At 50.7% G+C, this 16,775-nt stretch overlaps 1 protein-coding gene across 1 annotated transcript in view; it reads right to left on the bottom strand.

The window, feature by feature from the left end:
• Positions 1 to 3,029: 3,029 nt before the first annotated feature.
• Positions 3,030 to 16,775, bottom strand: part of ITIH2 (inter-alpha-trypsin inhibitor heavy chain 2) — a 45,657-nt gene continuing 31,911 nt past the window's right edge. Inside the window, exons 10-14 of the mRNA XM_015422597.1 lie at positions 11,895 to 12,008; positions 9,751 to 9,949; positions 8,137 to 8,309; positions 4,624 to 4,735; positions 3,030 to 3,177 (exon numbers count right to left, since the gene is read on the bottom strand). Of these exons, the coding sequence (XP_015278083.1) occupies positions 3,030 to 3,177; positions 4,624 to 4,735; positions 8,137 to 8,309; positions 9,751 to 9,949; positions 11,895 to 12,008 (746 nt within the window). The remainder of the gene's footprint in view (positions 3,178 to 4,623; positions 4,736 to 8,136; positions 8,310 to 9,750; positions 9,950 to 11,894; positions 12,009 to 16,775) is intronic.

The following is a 16,775-nucleotide window of genomic DNA, read 5'->3' as shown; positions in this document are numbered from 1 at the left end:
ACAGCTCTGACAGAACTATGGCTTGCCCAAGGTCATCCAGCAGGCGCAAGTGGAGGAGTGGGGAATCAGACCCGGTTCTCCCAGATTAGAGTCCGCGCACTTAACCACTATACCAAACTGGCTCCCAGCAGCACCTTAAAGACTAACAAAATGTGTGGCAAGGAGGAGCTTTCGTGAGTCATGGCTCACTTCTTCAGGTGCTTCTTGATCTATACTCTCCTCTGGCCCAAAGAGCCTTATCCTGAGCTAAGAGCACCTCCCCTGGTGGAATAGGTCTGTGGAAGTCTGTGTGGGGACAGGCTATGGCTCAGTGGTAGATTGTCTGCCTGGCATGCAGAAGGTCCCAGCTTCAATCTCCGGCATCTCCAGTTAAAAGGACTGGGTGTTGGGTGATGGGAAAAATCTCAGCCTGAGACCCTGGAGAGCCATGAAGTGGGGCTGTGGCTCAATGGAAGAGTTAGAGCTTCTGCTTGGCATGCAGAAGGTCCCAGGTTCAATTCCTGGCATCTCCGGTTAAATGGACCGGGTGCTGGGTGAGACTCTGGAGAGCTGCTGTCAGCCGAAGTAGACAATACTGATCTTGATGGACAAAAGGTTCTGACTCAGTATAAGGCAGCTTCATGTGGGAGTTCCATTCAGGAGAGGAGCTGTGGCTCACTGCCAGTGCCTCCGCTTGGAATGCAGAAGGTTCCCAGGTTCAATCCCCGGCATCTCCACTTAAAAGGGCTGAGTGTGTGAGGTGAGGTGAAAGATCTGAGCCTGAGACCCTGGAGAGCCTTGAAGTAGGGCTGTGGCTCAATGGAAGAGCATCTGCTTGGCAGGCAGAAGGTCCCAGGTTCAATCCCAGGCATCTCCAGTTAAAAAGGACCAGGCAGTAGGTGATGGGAAAGATCTCTGCCTGAAACCCTGGAGAGCCATGAAGTGTGGCTGTAGCTCAGTGGCAGAGCCTCTGCTTGGCATGCAGAAGGTCCCAGGTTCAATCCCCGGCATCTCCAGTTTAAAAGGACCAGGCAGGAGGTGATGGAAAAGACCCTGGATAGCCATGAAGTGGGGCTGTAGCTCAGTGGCAGAGCATCTGCTTGGCATGCAGAAGGTCCCAGGTTCAATCCCTGGCATCTCCAGTTTAAAAGGACCAGGCAGGAGGTGATGGGGAAGACCTCGGCCTGAGACCCTGGAGAGCTGCTGCCAGTCTGCGCAGGCAATACTGACCTTGAGGGACCAAGGGTCTGATTCCGTATAAGGCAGCTGCGTGTGAGAGTTCCATTCAGAGAAGGGGCCACGGCTCAGTGGCAAAGTACCTGCTTGGCATGCAGAAGGTCCTAGGTTCAATCCCCGGCATCTCCAGTTAAAAAGGACCAGGCAGGAGGTGATGTGAAGGACCTCAGTCTGAGTAGACAATACTGACCTTGAGGGACCATTGGTCTGATTCGATAAGGGGCAGCTTCATGTGTTCATGACGAAGCTCTGCTTCCACAGCGATGAGCTCAAAACGTGGATAGCCCAGGCTAGCCCGATCTCGGAAGCTAAGCAGGGTCAGCCATGGCTAGTATTTGCAATGGCCGCCTCCAAAGAATACCAGGGGCGTGACACAGAGGCCGGCAGTGCCAAACCACCCTTGAAACGTCTCTTGCCTTAAAGAAACAAGTCTAGCTTGCCACCGAGTGTTGCATAACACTGAAAGAGCTAGAACTGCTGGCTGCCAGACAATCTTAGGATCTCCTGACCAATGTTCCCTCTAAGCTGCGTTAGTGTGAGCTAGCTCACAGGTTTTTAGCCTCCGGCTCACACATTGTTGTCTTAGCTCAGGAAGGGACGGCTCTTATGCAGTCGCTAAATTGCTCACTCACAACTTTGATGCCGGTAGCTCACAAAGTAGAATTTTTGCTCGCAAGACTCCACAGCTTAGAGGGAGCATTGCTCCTGACTATTCTACACCCCTGAAACGTCTCTTGCCTTAAAGAAACAAGTCTAGCTCGCCACCGAGTGTTGCCTAACACTAAAAGAGCTAGAACTGCTGGCTGCCAGACAATCTTAGGATCTCCTGAGCAATGTTCCCTCTAAGCTGCGTTAGTGTCAGCTAGCTCACTATTTTTTAGCCTCCAGCTCACACATTGTTGTCTTAGCTCAGAAAGGGACGGCTCCGGAGCAAACTAACTTATGCAGTTGCCAAATCGCTCGCTCACAACTTCGATGCCAGTAGCTCACAAAGTAGAATTTTTGCTCGCAAGACTCCACAGCTTAGAGGGAGCATTGCTCCTGTCTATTCTACACACAATACTGTATGATGATAATAATAGCTCACTGCAGATGTTTTCGACATTAACTTGGCCACAGTGCCAAGATGCTTGCTTACTTGTTTACTCATATCTCACTTTCTGCCCTGATCGGGGACCCAAAATGTCTTTTCACCCTGGTTCCTCCCTCCACTTAATCTTCACAACCACCACCACCTTGTAAGGGTAGATCAGGCTGAGATAACTGCAACGACCCAAGGTCACCTGGCGGCCCTCCCTGCTTGAGCGAAGAATTCAAACCCAGTCTTTCTAGGTCTTAGTGTGACAGTCTAACCAGTGCGCCATCCCATCCCTCGTTCAAGGATTTCGCGAACTCCGGCAAAACCGCACAGGACACAGGCGCCCCTTTAATTGTCTTTTTAATTGCATTGCTTAAGTTATATTTCAAAACGTGGTGTTAATATCCAGTAAACAGAACTACATTTTATAAGTGAATGACATTGGGACATCAACTGCTTTTCTGCCCGGACCCCCTTCCCCTTCTGTGACTTCGCCCTCGGTTGACACCCTTGAGAATGGTTCCGGATCGTGACAGGTGTGAGTTTGGTATAGTGTTGGACTCTGTTACGGAGTGACAGGCGAAGTGAGTTCTGCGGGCTAGATCAAGCCTGCTCGCTCGGACTCGTCTATCAGGGAAGCTTTCCCACCCGGTCCGACAGCGAATTAATGCAAAGCTGTCGGGGCCAGAGGGGGCGGGGCTTGGTCGCAGTGGGCGGGATCTTCCCAAACTCTCCTTCAGGGACGATTCAGAAAGCTGTACAGAGTCGGGACGAGGTAATCTTGGTAGTGGCCATCGAGGAAGCCCTTCCCACTGTTGTGCACGAACCAGCATTGGACGCGAATCCCGAACACTCGGTCCAGGCGGTAATCCTTCTGGAATCCCCTGCAGAGGAGGACAGAAACAAATTTCTACTGTCGCAGGAGTTGTCAGGAGGTGGTAGCTCCCTCCCCCCTCCTTTCTACTCACCAAGCCCCAGGAAGGGACATGGGATCAATTGGAGGAAGTGTGGCCCTCGGCGACAAAGAGGGAGAGTTCCCAGGGAAGAGAGTCTGGCATTCGGACGAGGAACCACGACAGGGAAGCCCCCCACCCCCCAGCAGGGCCGGCTCGAGGTGTTTCTGCGCCCTAGGCAAGGCTACCTTATGGCACAGATGCCAACCTCCCGGTGGGGCCTGGAGACCTCTGGAGCCAACCACCCTTTTGCTACTGCCACCACCGCCTCCTCCCCTGCCGCCGCCACCAAAGGGGGGGAGAAGGGGGGAGGCACAGCTTGGCTCCCCATCCAGGCCCTGGCGCTCTAGGCGAATGCCTATTCGCCTAGTGGGTGAGCCGGCCCTGCCCCCAAGAGGATTGCCAGCCCTCCAAGGCAGGAGGAGGAGGGGTTGGTCGGGTGGCTTGGGAACCGTTGTGGTAGGGCAAGGTACGCACCGAGAGAGAATAAAGACAGATTGCCCTCTATAACAGCCGGGGAGGATAAAGCCGGGCTCGAGTGCCGTGGAAGGGGTGCGCCAGTACGGAGAGAGAGAGGAATTAGCACGAACTTCCAAACTTGTGGCTCCGGGCGGGAAAGAGAGAGTCCAGAGTGAAGCAACTCTGGACCGTTCCCAGATCTGAGGCTGTTTAAAGAAGGACAATTGGCGTCCCTCCGTTCGACTACCGGGTGCGTGCCTTTCTCTCTCCCCCCCACCTTTGTTGGTTTCTCGCCCTCCTTTTTGCCGGGACGGCTCAAGACCGGACAGGAGTAAATTGAAGACCAAGACAGGAGCCAGAAAAGGGTACTTAGGCTGAAGGGAGGCCTAAGGAAATGGGAGGAGCTGTATTTTCCCTGCAACGCATAGTTATTTCTTCCACCTGAAATGGATTTGCAGGTCGAAGAAGAGGAGGAGGAGGGGATTTCCCTGCGTACACCTTCCCTGCGTGCTCCAAATGCACACCTTCCCTGAACTCCAGGCAACCCCTGCTTGAAAAACCTCATTTAAAGGGAGCCCTTGAATAGGAGGCCAGCCCCTCAGCAGTGGCTGCTCCCTCCCTCCAAGATTTAAAGGGCCCGTCAGCTGATCGGCGGGCCACGTGCTCCCACCAATCAGCCGGAGGGCCCTTTTAATGACGCAGGTGGGGAGGGAGGGGGAGAGGGGCAGCAGCTGTTGTGGGGCGTGCCTCACCTTTGAGGGGGCGGAGCCCCGGAATGCCCCATCGCAGCTACGGGCCTGCCTGAGGGTCTTTGGGGGAAGCGACGAGTCGGGTCATCCAAAGAGAATCTTCCTGCATCAAAAGACTTGGCGAAAGGACACCTGGGTCTCTTTGCTGCAGGCGACTCGGATGCCTTACCTGGTAACTGTGAGCTTGAGGCCCTTGACTTCCATGGTGGCTTCGGGTTTCTCTGGATCTGGCCCCGGCCGTTCGTTGTAGATGTGCACGGTGGGCTCAAGTATGAACTGGCCTGGTGGAGAGAAAAGTTTGAAACGACTGTAATTTGAGGTCTCGGACGGGCATATGCAGTGCCGGATGGAACCAATCTGGCTTCCTTACACTGACCAATCAGCCCCCTCCTGGAAGCCAAAAAACGGTGTGTGAAAGTACTGGACCTCTTCTGCTGGTGTCCCCTGAGGGATCTGATCTTTACGGGTATGTCCTGCTGCTGAGCCTGAGGCTTTCATTTAGCAGTGTTGTGTGTGAGTGTGAAATGCCATCAAGTTGTTTCTGATTTATGATGATCCTTTGAATTAATGAGAGCCAGTTTGGTGTAGTAGGAAAGAGCCAGAGTCCAGTAGCACCTTAAAGTAAAGGTAAAGGTCTCCCTTGCTCGAAAGCCAGTCGGATCCGACTCTAGGGTTGCGGTGCTCATCTGCGTTTCCAAGCCGAAGAGCCAGCGCTGTCCGAAGATGTTTCCGTGGTCATGTGGCCGGCATGACTAAACACCAAGGCGCACGGAACGCTGTGACCTTCTCACCGGAGTGGTACCTATTTATCTACTTGCCATTTCTTGCTTCCGAACTGCTAGGTTGGCAGGCACCTTAAAGACTAACAAAATATGTGGCAGGGGAGGAGCTTTCATGAGTCACAGCTCGCTTCTGCAGATACCCGAGCAGTGACACACGGAAGCTCCTCCCCTGCCACACATTTCGTTAGTCTTTAACGTGCTGCCGGACTATTTGCTCTTTCCTACTGCTACAAACAGACCAGCACACGGCTACCCATCTTAATCGATCTCTAGTTGGGTGTAGTGGTTAAAAGCGGCAGACTCCAATCTGGGATAACTGGGTTTGATTTCCCCACTCCTCCACATGCAGCTGCTGGTGTGACCTTGGGTCAGTCACAAGTTCTCTCAGAGCAGTCCTCGAAAGAGCTCTCTCAACCCCACCTACCTCACAGGGTGTCCTGTTGTGGGGAGGGGAAAGGAGTTTGTAAGCCGCTCTGAGACTCCAGAGTGAAGGGTGGGGTATAAATCCAATCTCCTCCTCCTCCTCCTCTTCTTCTTTCCTCCTCCAAAACATCCTATCATTAACAGCCTTGCTCAGATCTTGCAAACTGAAGGCCGTGGCTTCCTTCATGGAGTCTCAACCAATGCTCCCTCTTAGCTGTGGAGTCTTGTGAGCCAAAATTCTACTTTGTGAGCTACCGGCATTAAAGTTGTGAGCGAGCGATTTGGCTGCTGCGTAAATGAGTTTGCTCCGGAGCCGTCCTTCCCGAGCGAAGACAAAAAAGTGTGAGCCAGAGACTAAAAAACTGAGCTAGCCCACACTAACTCAGCTTAGAGGGAACACTGGTCTCAATCTAGAATTAGGCATGTAGCTGAAAACGATTCAAAGATCTATTCCCAGCGGCCTGCCCAGATTTGTCAAACCGCCCCTTTCGAGCCCTCTGAGCCAGTGGCTCTCACCAGGTCCGTGCATTCCTGAAACAAATGCTCTGTAAAGTATTTTGTCTGACTTGGTCCTGAATCTACTCTTAGGATGTTCAGTGGGTGACCCAATGGTCTAGCATCAGAAAGGGAGAGGTTTCCCCCCTCCATTTTATGGATGTGAAAGTTGGACAGTGGAAACAGCTGACCGGAAGGAAACGGATTCATTTGAAATACGGTGTGGGAGGAGAGTTTTACAGATACCGTGGGTGGCTCAAAAGACAAATAAGTGAGTTCTAGATTAAATCCAGCCTGAACTCTCCCTAGAAGCTAAAATGAATAAGCTCAGGTCATATTATCAGAAAACTGATCCGATCTTTGATGTCAGAGGGATGGAGCCACATTCATAGACACTGGTCTGCACTGAGGCAAATCAGACTGTTGCAACTTAGTCCAAACTTTTGCAGAGACTTAAAAATCTCTAAAATCCAACCCAATAGACCCCTTCAAACCTTTAGAAAAATGCCTACTAATCAACCTCCTTCCATTTCAAAAGAATTTTACAGTATTTAAATTTCAAATAACCCTTTTCTCTATGAAAGAATGGAAGAATCCTTCACTATCCAGTTATGTATAGCTAATACGGAGGCATCTTTATTTAGATTGTTGTCTCAGCTGTGGTTCAATAACAGAATGACAATATTATGGTCCCTTTCCCAGTGCCTGCTGTCAGATAATATTATTGGGCACTGGAGCACCTATATTCCACCTGCAATGAGGCATGGGGTTTGATGATATTGTCTACTGTGCCAGCAACTGTTTTATTGTTTTATGGACTATATTCTGTAAGCCGCCCTGAGCCCACTTGTGGGATAGGGCGGGGTATAAATTGAAATAATAATAATAATAATAATAATAATAATAATAATAATAATAATAATAATAACAACAAGCCAAGACTCACTGAAGAGAAGAAGAGAAGAGGAGACTGGATTTATACCCCGCCCTTCACTACCTAAAGGAGTCTCGGAGCAGCTTACAAACTCCTTTCCCTTCCCCTCCCCACAACAGACACCCTGTGAGGACGGTGGGGCTGAGAGAGCTCTGACAGAAACGGCTCTTTTTCAAGAACAGCTCTTATCAGAACTTTGGCTTGCCCAAGGTCATCCAGCAGGTGCCAGTAGAAGAGAAGGAGAGATTGGATTTATACCCCACCCTTCACTACCCAAAGGAGTCTCAGAGCAGCTTACAAACTCCTTTCCCTTCCCCTCCCCACAACAGAGGTCGGTGGGGCTGAGAGAGCTCTGAGAGAAACTGCTCTTTTTCAAGGACAGCTTTGCCAGAAGGTCATCCTGCAGGTTCAAGTGGCTTGCCCAAGGTCATCCTGCAGGTGCAAGTGGAGGAGTGGGGAATCAAACCCAGTTCTCCCAGATTAGAGTCCGCGCACTTAACCACGACACCAAACTGGCTCTTCACCAAACTGGGAAGGACAATAATGCTAGGAAAAGTTGAAGGCAGCAGGAAAAGAAGACAACCCAATATGAGATGGATTTCTTACACGTCCAGGAAAATGCTGATCGCCATTTTGGAGTCAGGAAGCAATTTTTTCCAGGCCAGTTTGGCTGGGGATCCTGGGGATTTTTTTGCCATCTTCTGGGCCTGGAGCGAGGGTCACTGTGGGTGTGGGGAGGGAGGTATTTGTGAATTTCCTGCCTTGTGAAGGGGGTTGGACTAGATGACCTTGGAGATCCCTTCCACGATTCTATGATTCTGTGTCTCAGTCAAGGAAGGCATGGCTTTCAGTTCGCAAGACCTGAGCAAAGCTGTTAATGAGAGGGCATTTGGGAGCTCATGAAGTCATAGGGTCACCAGAAGTCAGAAGGAACTTGAGAATTTTATATGCCTATGGTATGTTTCCATTTTTCCCTTTTTAAAAATCAACCTCCCCCCCCCCAAAAAAAATGAGCCTCTCCTGTCTTCCTAATTCTAGAGGGCTTTACCTATAAGGCCATGGATGCTGGAGGAGAAGTGGTTTTCGGGAGGAATGTAGATACCCAGGAAGTCAACGTTGACTGGATGCTTCTTCCACACTCGGTGAAGCAAAACGGTGAAAGTCGTGTTCCCGTTGATGACGATGGTGGCATTGCTGTTCCTGTTCACCACGATGAGTAGTCTAGAAGTTTCAAGGGAATGGATACAGGCTGTTAGTAGTTCTCTGTTATGGTTAGATGGGCCATTGCGGAACCGCGGAGAAGCCCATTGGGTGATCCTTCCCCCCAAGGCCTTCTGCCATTTGTGCGGTTGTCGAACCATCACCCCAGGAAAAAAGGAAAGGTCTCATAAGGATATCTGAGGAGCCCTGCTGGATCAGACCAGTGGTCCATCTAGTCCAGCATCCCAAGAACATCAGAAGAGCCCTGCTGGATCAGACCAGTGGTCCATCTAGTCCAGCATCCCAAGAACATCAGAAGAGCCCTGCTGGATCAGACCAGTGATCCATCTAGTCCAGCATCCCATCAGAAGAACCCCGCTGGATCAGACCAGTGGTCCATCTAGTCCAGCATCCTAAGGACATAAGGAGAGCCCTGATGGATAAGACCAGTAGTCCATCTAGTCCAGCATCCTACAGACATAAGGAGAGCCCTGCTGGATCAGACCAGGGGTCCATCGAGTCCAGCATCCTAAGAACATCAGAAGAGCCCTGCTGGATCAGACCAGTGGTCCATCTAGTCCAGCGTCCTGAGAACATAAGAAAAGCCCTACTGGATCAGAACAGTGATCCATCTAGTCCAGCATCCCGAGAACACAAGAAGAGCCCTGCTGGATCAGACCAGGGATCCATCTAGTCCAGCATCCCAAGAACAGAAGAAGAGCCCTGCTGGATCAGACCAGAGGTCCATCTAGTCCAGCATCCTGTCTCATACAGTAGCCAACCAGTTTGTCTGGAAGTCCAGCAACAGGGCATAGAGGCCGAGGCCTTCCCCTGATGCTGACTCCTGGCTCTGGGTTTCAGAAGTCAACTGCTTCTGAACGTAGAGGTTTCCTTTTGGCCCTGCTGGTGGGCCTCCTTTAGGCACCTGGGTTTTGGCCACTGTGTGACACAGAATGTCGGACGGGATGGGCCACTGGCCTGATCCAACATGGCCTTTCTGATGCTCTGATGTTCTTATGGAAGGATGGGGTAAAAAGCTATGTTTGGGCAGGAACGCACAGGGAGTTCCGGCTGGCTCCCAAGTTGGCCCAGCAGGAACTCATTAGCATAATAGGCCACACCCAACAGCAGAAACTCATTAGGATTGGCTACATTAGGGGTGTGTGGCCTAACATGCAAAGGAGTTCCTGCTCCAAAAAAGCCCTGGTTTTTGAAAACAAACAAGGTAAACAGAATAAGAAGCAAAAGGTGGGTGTGGCTGGATAACCACACTTCTGGTAACGTGGGGGTGCAGCCTAATGTGCTAATGAGCTGTGCTGTCAGGGGTGTGGCCTAATATGCTAATGAGTTTCTGCTGTTTGGTGTGGCCCATTATGCTAATGAGTTCCTGCTGGGCTTTTTCTACAAAAAGAGCCCTGGCGGAAGACAGGAAGCTTAAAGGTAGGCCAGCTCCCCCGCTTACCTTCTCCGGATGATCCTCCCCGTGTCAGACCAGGAGAGGGAGATACTGGAGGAGCCGTCCATCAGGGTGATGGCTGCGGTGCTCACTTCGACCCGGATGCCTTTCTCTCTGAAATCGAACCCAATCTTGCCGAAGTAGGTCTGAAGCTTTTCGCTCACGGCCTGCTTGGCCCCGACGAGCTGTCCGTTGACAGCAATCCCTGCAATCCGAAGGAGGAAGAACGCTCACTTTTTTTTTTACTGACAGTCTGGCCCATATCCAGGCATCTGAATGAATGTCTAGAGTGGGCAAAAAGGTCTGCTTTTGGTAGGGTTTGAATGGCAGTATGAATGCGCTGGAGTGAGCGACTCAGTGTGGCCGGACATTGGAGGGCGCTACGTCACTCTAAGTGTGTCTAGGTGTTATCTCCTTGAATGGGGTGCCTCTCTTTGTCTTAACCTGGGAGCTGCCCTCTGATCTCTCTCCCTTTGTCCTTTCACTCTCACTGCACATGGCCTTCCCTGGAGACAAATGTATCTGCAGGACTCTCCTGTAGAAGCAGTGCCCTCATATTCCCATAGACGTGATGCCAAACAAGCTGGCCTCTCTTTGTCTTAGCCTGGGAGCTGCCCTCTGATCTCTCTCTCCCTTTGTCCTTTCACTCTCACTGCACATGGCCTTCCCTGGAGACACATGTCTCTGCAGGTTTGTCTTGTAGAAACAATGACCTCATATTGCCATACACATGAGGCTGAACAAGCTGGCCTCTCTTTGTCTCAACCTGGGAGCTGCCTTCTGACTACTCCTCTGTCTCCCTCTGTCTCCCTTTGTCTTCTCCCTCTCTCTACATGGCCTTCCCTGGAGACACATGTCTCTGCAGCTCTCTCCTATGGATACAGTGCTCTCATAACATGATGCCGGACTAGCTGTCCATTTGTGACAGGGGAAGTACTCTTTAGATCAGGCTTCTCTCTCTTCTTTTGACTGCAACCTGAATGTGAACTGGATCTACTTGAATAAATGTAAGTTTAACTTGTTTTTGCAATGTACTTCTTGGGAGATTTATTTACTTTGCTCCGTGTATCACACTTCTATGACTGGGCAAACCCTGCTATATTAACCAAATATCCCAACAGAATGTCCGTGAATAGACACATGGTTAAAGGGTCAGGCTAGAATCTGGCAGATCTGGGTTCGAGTCACTGCTCTGTCGTGAAGCTCATCGGGTGACTTTGGACTACTCCCTCTCAGCCTAACCTTAGGCTTGCCAGGTGCCCACTGGCAATGATGTCCACTGCCCGCTGATGCTCAGTTGGTCAGCGGGCAGAAGAAGGCTGATCAAACAGAAGGGTGAGGAGTTCTGGCCCCTGGGTTTAGCCATTGTGTGACACAGAGTGTTGGACTGGATGGGCCATTGGCCTGATCCAACATGGCTTCTCTTATGTTCTTATGGCCCCACTGGTAGGCCTCCTGATGGCCCCTGGGTTTTGGCCACTGTGTGACACAGAGTGTTGGACTGGATGGGCCATTGGCCTGATCCAACATGGCTTCTCTTATGTTCTTATGGCCCCACTGGTAGGCCTCCTGATGGCCCCTGGGTTTTGGCCACTGTGTGACACAGAGTGTTGGACTGGATGGGCCATTGGCCTGATCCAACATGGCTTCTCTTATGTTCTTATGGCCCCACTGGTAGGCCTCCTGATGGCCCCTGGGTTTTGGCCACTGTGTGACACAGAGTGTTGGACTGGATGGGCCATTGGCCTGATCCAACATGGCTTCTCTTATGTTCTTATGGCCCCACTGGTAGGCCTCCTGATGGCCCCTGGGTTTTGGCCACTGTGTGACACAGAGTGTTGGACTGGATGGGCCATTGGCCTGATCCAACATGGCTTCTCTTATGTTCTTATGGCCCCACTGGTAGGCCTCCTGATGGCCCCTGGGTTTTGGCCACTGTGTGACACAGAGTGTTGGACTGGATGGGCCATTGGCCTGATCCAACATGGCTTCCATTTCACTCAGTAAAATCTGGTTGCAAAGTGCATTGTAAGTGGATTGAAAGTGCATTATTCAGCATGTGCGAAAGTGTGTAGTGATTCCCAGAAGGCCATCGTTTCATGCCTCTCTCTGAATACACAGGACGGCCACAGCCCATGCTTATGTCTTACCAGAGTCAGCATCTGAAACCAAGTTCAGGATCGCTCCAGGTTTGGAATTGATATTGAAGCAGATGTTCTTCTGTTGCCTGGGCAGGTTGATGATAAAATGGGGATCGTTGTCCACTGCAAACACAGACAGCAGTCAGTCACTGATCTGACGAAGATGACACCTCAGTGCAAAGTCATGTACAACATCACATGCCCCGTCACCAGTGTAAGACGTCTATCACATTGACAAATCTGCTAGATAATACATAGAAGTGATTGTCTCAAATGTGGTATGGCTGTTGTGGAAACCAAAATAGCAGCGTGTTTTCAGTGTGAAATGATCGCTAAGCACATCTGTTTCGTTGCATATCGAATGGAAGAACTTCTACCAAAGGTATTCAAAGTGGTCTTCAAAATCGGTGGTTTTTGAAAGTTTGGAATCCTTGATTATCTCAGCAAAAGCAACTGGTTGGGGAGGGCACTGTCCTAATATTTGCATTTATAGCATGTCCCCCACCTTATGCATGGTTGTTCCCCAGATTTATTTATTTATTTATTTATTTATTTATTGGATTTCTATACCACCCTCCCAAAGGCTCAGGGTGGTTCACAGGCGGCAAAGCCGGAATCTAAAATACAATAAAACATACAATAAAATACAATCTTTAACCCCCAAAACCATCCTATAACACGGTGCTACATCATTCAACCAAGATGGGAATAACCATCCAGCTTTGGTGGCCAGCTATCTCAGTAGCGTCCCCCTATTCTGTTTACGCCTTCTGCCTGTGCATACCTGCCCCACTTTTGTAGGGCAGCCGATGAAATACTACCTTGGTGGTAGGATAGTGGCGGCGGCGGCTCCTAGTTGAAAGCCTGGCGGAAGAGCTCCGTCTTGCAGGCCCTGCGGAACTGCATAAGGTCCCGCAGGGCCCGGATCTCCTCTGGGAGCTCATTCCACCAGGTAGGAGCCGCCACCGAAAATGCCCTGGCCCTAGTAGGGGCAAACGTAATCTCTCGGGGACCTGGAACTTCCAGGAGATGGCGGTTTCCTGATCGTAGTGCTCTTGAGGGAACATAAGCAAAACCTTGCCCGGAAGAATTTACCATTTACATTTTGCTAGTGCCCTGATCTAGACAGCACAGGCTAGCCCGATCTCATCTGATCTCAGAAGCTAAGCAGGATCGGCCCTGGTTAGTACTTGGATGAGAGACCACCAAGGAAGTCTAGGGTTCACTACACAGCCATGGCAAACTATCTCTGAACATCTCTTGCCTTGAAAGCTCTTTGCTGGGGTCACCCTATTCTGGAGGCCCCACTTCGAAAAGGATGTGAGTAGAATGGAGCGGGTGCAGAGGAGAGCGACGAGGATGATCGGGGGCCTGGAGACCAAGAAGCCCTCTGAAGAAAGGCTGGGGGACTTGGGGATGTTCAGTCTGGAGAAGAGGAGGCAGAGGGAAGTGGTGCCACAGGAAGTGGTGGCAGCTACAAGCATGGACAGCTTCAAAAGGGAATTAGACGAGCATATGGAGCAGAGGTCCATCAGTGGCTATTAGCCACAAGGTATAGCTAGGGGCTCTTGGGCAAGTGATGCTCTGTCTTCTTGGTGCTTGGGGGGGGGTCCAACAGTGGGAGGGCTTCTAATGTCCTGGCCCCACTGGTGGACCTCCTGATGGCCACTGGTATTTCTAGCCACTGTGTGATACAGAGTGTTGGGCTGGATGGGCCTTTGGCCTGATCCAACATTGGCAACTCTTATGTTCTTATGAGGGGGGACAGGATGGCCCTCTTGAAGTATCGGAAGGGCTGTCACTTAGAGGAGGGCAAGGAGCTGTTCCTGTTGGCAGCGGAGGAGAGGACTCACAAGAATGGGTTTAAATTAAGGGCGAGAAGGTCCCGGCTGGATATCAGGGGAAACGTTTTGACAGAGTTGTGCAACAGTGGCATCACCTGCCTCGGGAGGTGGCGAGCTCCCCCTCCCTAGCAGTCTTTAAGCAGCGGCTGGACAAACACTTCTCAGGGATGCTCTAGGCTGACCCTGCACTGAGCAGGGGGCTGGACTAGATGGCCTGGATGGACCCTTCCGACTCTGGGATTCTAGGATTCTAAGTCCACTGCAACTTGATGGCACTTCCCATCACCACCACCAGTGGGCAGCCTAAACTCCACTTTTCCAAAACAGCATTTCCGGGCTTGTCGATCTTCTGTGTCTTTTAAGCCACAGTCGGGCACAAGATCTGATCCAGCAGATCTCCTCTTATATTCCCTGCATTGTGGACTAGATGACCCTTAAGGCCCCTTCTAACTCTATGATTCTGTTCATATGAGCGTCGTACACCATGATTCAGAAGGAATGAACGAGACATCACCGCACAATTATGAAAGAATCCACACGAACTGAATGCCATAATGCATCTCTGAGCCATACTAAGCAGTTTTTAGACCCTGAGTAGACCCAACGTTGAGAGCTTCAGACTCAGTGCTAGAGCTTGGCATGCAGACGGTCCCAGGTTCAATCCCGAACATCTCCAGTCCAAGGATTTCGGGTTATGGGTGTTGGGAAAGGTTTTTCTCTGCATTAAGAGCACCTGCCAGTCCGAGTATAAACAATACCGAGACGCAGGGCTATTTTGGGGCAGGAACGCACAGGAACGGAGTTCCGGCTGGCTCCCAAGTTGGCCACGCCCAGCAGGAACTCATTAGCATAACAGGCCACACCCAACAGCAGAAACTCATTAAGATTGGCTACATTAGGGGTGTGTGGCCTAACATGCAAAGGAGTTCCTGCCACAAAAAAAAGGCCCTGGTTTTGACAACAAACAAGGTAAACGGAATAAGAAGTGAAAGGTGGGTGTGGCTGGATGACCACACTTCTGGTAACATGGGGGTGCGGCCTAATGTGCTAATGAGCTGTGCTGTCAGGGGTGTGGCCCAATATGCTAATGAGTTCCTGATGTTGGGCGTGGCCTATTATGCTAATGAGTTCCTGCTGGGCTTTTTCTACAAAAAGAGCCCTGCCGGCGAGACGGACCAAGGGTCTGATTCAGTATAAGCAGTTTCGCAAGCCATTACCTCATTCCCTGGCTTCTATAGCGATAGGTGAGTTCCATCCCAACTTCCTCTGTGGCAGCGCCATGAACGAATGCCTGGGCAGCCCACCCCAAACTATGCTCTTGGTGTTGGAGTGAGCAACTCAGCGTGCCCGGACATTGGGGGGAGGGGGGTGCGCTACATCATTCTAAGCGTACACAGGAGTTATCTCTTTGGGATGCCTCTCGGGCGGCTTCACAAACAGTAAATAACGCACTTTCAATCCACTTTCAATGCATTTGCAACTGGATTTTACTGTGTGAAACAGCAAAATCCACTTGCAAACTGTCACTGGTTTGAAACTGGATTATTTAGCATGTATGAAAGCAGGGGTCATTTCCTGCAGGAGCGTACAGGAGCGGAGCTCCGGCAGTAAAGAGCCCTGGGGCTGGGCACATGCAAAAAGCCCCACCCCCTGCTCCCAGCAGCCCTCAGTCAGAGCAAGAAGCAGCCAGGTAAGTTGAGAGCTCCCCTTGGCCCCCCGGTTCTAAACAGTGCAGTGGCACCTTTAAGACCAGGTTTTATTCAGGTACAAGCTCTCCCTCCTCTGCAAGGGACAAATCTGCACATCCCCTGCCCCCAATAGCTAGCAATCCAAAACAGTCCAGTGGAGCCTGAGCGGTGGGTGTTGCCTTCTGACACACTTCCGGTGATGTCAGGGGGTGTGGCATATGCAGATAAGTTACGCTAATGAGTTATGCTAATGAGCTCCTGCACCACTTTTTCTACGAAATGACCCCTGTGTGAAAGTGACTAAAAGTCTTCGCTTGGGAGCTCCCCTGACCTCCCCTCTCCCTTTTTCCTCTACCCCTCCACACATGGCCTTCCACGGAGATACACATCTCTCCTGTTGAGACGGTGCCCTCCTACTCCCACACATGTGACGCCGGGCAAGCTGGCCATTTGTGAGAGGGAAAGTGCTCTTCGGATTAGGTGTCTCTTCTTTGGACTGCAACCTGAATGTGAACTGGATCTACTTGAATAAATGTAAGTTTAACTTGTTTTTGCAATGTACTGGTGGCGGCTACAAGCATGGACGGCTTCAAAAGGGAATTAGATAAGCGTATGGAGCAGAGGTCCATCAGTGGCTATTAGCCACAAGGTATAGATAGGGACTCTGGGGCAAGTGATGCTCTGTCATCTTGGTGCTTGGGGGGGGTCAACAGTGGGAGGGCTCCTAGTGTCCTGGCCCCACTGGTGGACCTCCTGATGGCACTGGTATTTCTGGCCACTGTGTGACACAGAGTGTTGGACTGGATGGGCCTTTGGCCTGATCCAACATTGGCTTCTCTTATGTTCTTACTTCTTGGGAGATTTGTTTAGTCCGCTCCATATCACACTTCTATGACTGGGCAAAATACTGGGTATGCTATACCACCTCCCCGTTTTGCATGTGCCCCAGCCAAATGATACGGTACATGCTTTAGAGTAGAAGAGGTCACCGCTTGAAGAATAAGGGCAGGACACAGACGTAACAACAAATACATGTTTACAGTATCCTATCCCTTGGAATTAAGATTGCTGGGAAAAAGATCAACAACCTCAGATATGCAGACGATACTACTCTAATGGCAGAAAGCAAGAGAGTACCAGAAAAATATCTACTTCTGCTTCATTGACTATGCTAAAGCTTTTGACTGTGTGGATCACAACAAACTATGGCAGGTCCTTAAAGAGATGGGAGTACCAGACCACCTCACATGTCTCTTGAGAAACCTGTATAAGGGCCAAGAAGCGACAGTTAGAACCGGATATGGAACAACTGATTGGTTTAGCATAGGAAAAGGAGTACGACAAGGATGTATATTGTC

The sequence above is a fragment of the Gekko japonicus genome, unplaced genomic scaffold (assembly GCF_001447785.1).
Source record: "Gekko japonicus isolate JY-2015 unplaced genomic scaffold, Gekko_japonicus_V1.1 scaffold1663, whole genome shotgun sequence".
In the NCBI taxonomy this organism is placed as follows: Eukaryota; Metazoa; Chordata; class Lepidosauria; order Squamata; family Gekkonidae; genus Gekko; species Gekko japonicus.
This window is presented reverse-complemented; position numbering and strand designations above follow the sequence as displayed.